This window comes from Colobus angolensis, unplaced genomic scaffold (genome assembly GCF_000951035.1).
Source record: "Colobus angolensis palliatus isolate OR3802 unplaced genomic scaffold, Cang.pa_1.0 Scaffold162, whole genome shotgun sequence".
NCBI classification, from domain to species: Eukaryota; Metazoa; Chordata; class Mammalia; order Primates; family Cercopithecidae; genus Colobus; species Colobus angolensis.
In genome coordinates, this window is record NW_012114733.1 from 3946812 (window position 1) to 3949685 (window position 2874).

The 2874-nt window shown below is 37.9% G+C and overlaps 1 protein-coding gene and 1 long non-coding RNA gene across 2 annotated transcripts in view; one reads left to right on the forward strand and one right to left on the reverse strand.

The window, feature by feature from the left end:
• UHRF2 (ubiquitin-like with PHD and ring finger domains 2, E3 ubiquitin protein ligase) overlaps positions 1–2874 on the reverse strand; it is a 107216-nt gene that overhangs the window by 97585 nt on the left and 6757 nt on the right. Inside the window, exon 2 of the mRNA XM_011937298.1 lies at positions 2235–2465. Within this exon, the coding sequence (XP_011792688.1) occupies positions 2235–2465 (231 nt within the window). The remainder of the gene's footprint in view (positions 1–2234; positions 2466–2874) is intronic.
• LOC105508439 overlaps positions 1–2874 on the forward strand; it is a 33506-nt gene that overhangs the window by 25604 nt on the left and 5028 nt on the right. The window lies entirely within an intron of this gene.

A 2874-nucleotide genomic window follows, 5' to 3' on the forward strand; every position in this document is an offset into this window, starting at 1 on the left:
GCCAGGATGGTCTCGATCTCCTGACCTCGTGATCCGCCCGTCTCAGCCTCCCAAAGTGCTGGGATTACAGGCTTGAGCCACCGCGCCCGGCCCAGCAGCCATAATTTTTTAAAAGCAAGTTAAATCAGTGAATATGGCCATAATTCTATTTGCTGACTAGAACTTAGGTTTTATATCAATGTTAGTGATGCTGATGTGCTTTTTGTCATGTTTTAGTATCAGTATTAAACTCAATTTATAAAGCAACAGGAAGCTTTTCTTCTTTATGTTGTAGGTAAATTTAGGTAACATTATAACGATCTACTCCTCATAGGTTTAAAACAGTTCAGCCACCCAAGCCTGGTACCTTCTTTGGAAACATAGTTCTATCTCTTCTTAATCTTTCCATATACATATTTATATCTGTTGGCATTTTTCCATATATCCAAAATTATCTCCATTTGAATAATTTTGAATAATTTACTTCATCTACCGATTTTTAATTTTTGGTCTTAAATGCTTTGAAAAACCGTATAGGTGCCCATTTATCCCAACTGATAAGAATTAAGAAGTTACAAAGATAGGAAAGGTTGCTGGTTACAAAAGTCAAATAAATCAATTTCATTTCTATATATCAGCAAACAGATTACCATTTTAGAAGATAACCATATATAATAATTGCATCAAAAACAAAGCTATCAGAAATAAAGCAAAATATTAAATATGTAAAGAGAGAACTAATTAAGATGTCAAAGATCTAAGTCAGCTGGGCACAGTGGCTCACACCTGTAATCCTAGCACTTTGGGAGGCCAAGCAGGAAGATCACTTGACCTCAGCAGGTCGAGGCTAGAGTGAGCCATGTTCACGTCACTGCAGTACAGCCTGGACAACAGAGCAAGACCCCGTCTCAAAAAATAAATAAATAAATAAATACAAGAAGGAAAGAAAAAGATCTAAGTTAATGGAGAAGTCTTTTAATATTCACGAATTATAAGACTCGACATTGTAAAGATGTTGATTCTCCAAGCTCATCTATAGATGCAATTCCCATAGAATCCCATCAGATTATTTGTAGAGCTTTACATGCTATTTCTACAGTTTTTGTATGCAAATATTAAAAGCCAAGAAAACCGAGAGACCCTGAAAGTGAAAAGAAATTGGGGAGATAGGAGAAAGGGAGATCAAAACAGTCCCTAAGACCACAGTACTCAGAACAGTATAGGAACAGAGACAGACAAATAGACCAATGGAACCAAGTATAGTAGTTTGGCAGTACCCTGTGGGTGAACAACTAGCACTTCTAATCCTAGGTAGAAATTCTTGAACATATGCACCAGGATAACAGAAGGTTCAAAACAGCACTGTTTAAAATAGTTGAAACTGGAAACAGCCAGGTATCTATGCATTAGATTAAATATACTGTGGTATGTTAATAACATGGAATGACATAATAGTGAAAAGCAATAAAACACAGCTATATGCAGAGAATCTTTCACTGCTGAGGAAAAGTAGAATTCCATCATATAAAATTCAAATATAGACAAAACATACTGCCTAGAGAAATATACATAAGTAGCAAAACTAAAGAAAAACAAAATGAGCATGCAAGTCAGAATAAGCAGTTTACCTCTTAGGGAGACAGAGGGAGAAGTGTTCTGATAGGGATACATACGAGGCTTTAAAAAGGTATTTAAGGCTGGACAAGGTGGCTCACCCCCGAAATCCCAGCACTTTGGGAGGCCAAGGTGGGTGGATCACCTGAGGTCAGGAGTTCGAGACCAGCCTGGCCTATGTGGTGAAACCCCGTCTCTACTAAAAATACAAAAATTATCTGGGTGTCGTGGCGCACGCCTGTAATCCCAGCTACAAAGGAGGCTGAGACAGGAGAATTGCTTGAACCTGGGAGGCAGAGGTTACAGTGAACCAAGATTGTGCCATTGCACTCCAGCCTGGGTGACACAGCAAGCCTCCGTATCCAAAAAAAAAAAAAGGATTTCAAATCAATCTACTTCTTAACCTTGGTGCAATTACACAATTATTTCCTTTACTGCTCTTGAAACTGTACATATACATCTTGTACATTTGTCTATGTATTTCATATCAATTTTTAAAAGACTACTTTTAAAAGTTACTGTATTAACATCCCAAACTTTATTTTCAAATGGCAATCAATGTTTACTTATTCAAATCATCCTGAACACAAAAGAAATTTATTTGTATTCTCACAACAGTAAGTCTGAAGAAAACAACATACCTTATATATTCCAAAGCCAGGATCAATAAGACGGGCACGAGCTGATGTAGATGGCTGACTGGAAGGTCCTACTCTCGGAGTTTTCTTTACTTTAGGTGGACTATTAGAACAGGGTTTAGCCTCAATCTGTGTAGATGTGCCAGGAAGATGATCAGGGTCTGGGCGAACTAGCAGCTGAATTATATCATTCAGTCCAACATCATAGTCAAATAAGGTATATCCATTTTCCAACTAGAAAATAAAGAAAGAATACTGAAATGCTTCTCTAAAATGTATCTTTCTACATTTTCAGTTGCTCAAATGTCCTAGTCAAACTTAAAATCCATAGCACTACAATTTAGAAATTTTAAAACCATTCTTATTACTTAATGGCCTCTGATGTCAGTGTCTTCTCTGGACCCCAATAAATTCTTAATCGTTACTCCATATTCACTACAGAGAATACTGCTAGCCATTAAAACAAAAAAACGGGCCGGGCGCGGTGGCTCACGCCTGTAATCCCAGCACTTTGGGAGGCCGAGGAGGGCAGATGATGAGGTCAGTAGTTTAAGACCAGCCTGTCCAACATGGTGAAACCACATCTCCACTAGAAATACAAAAATTATTCAGGCGTGGTGGTGCATCTGTAATCCCACTACTC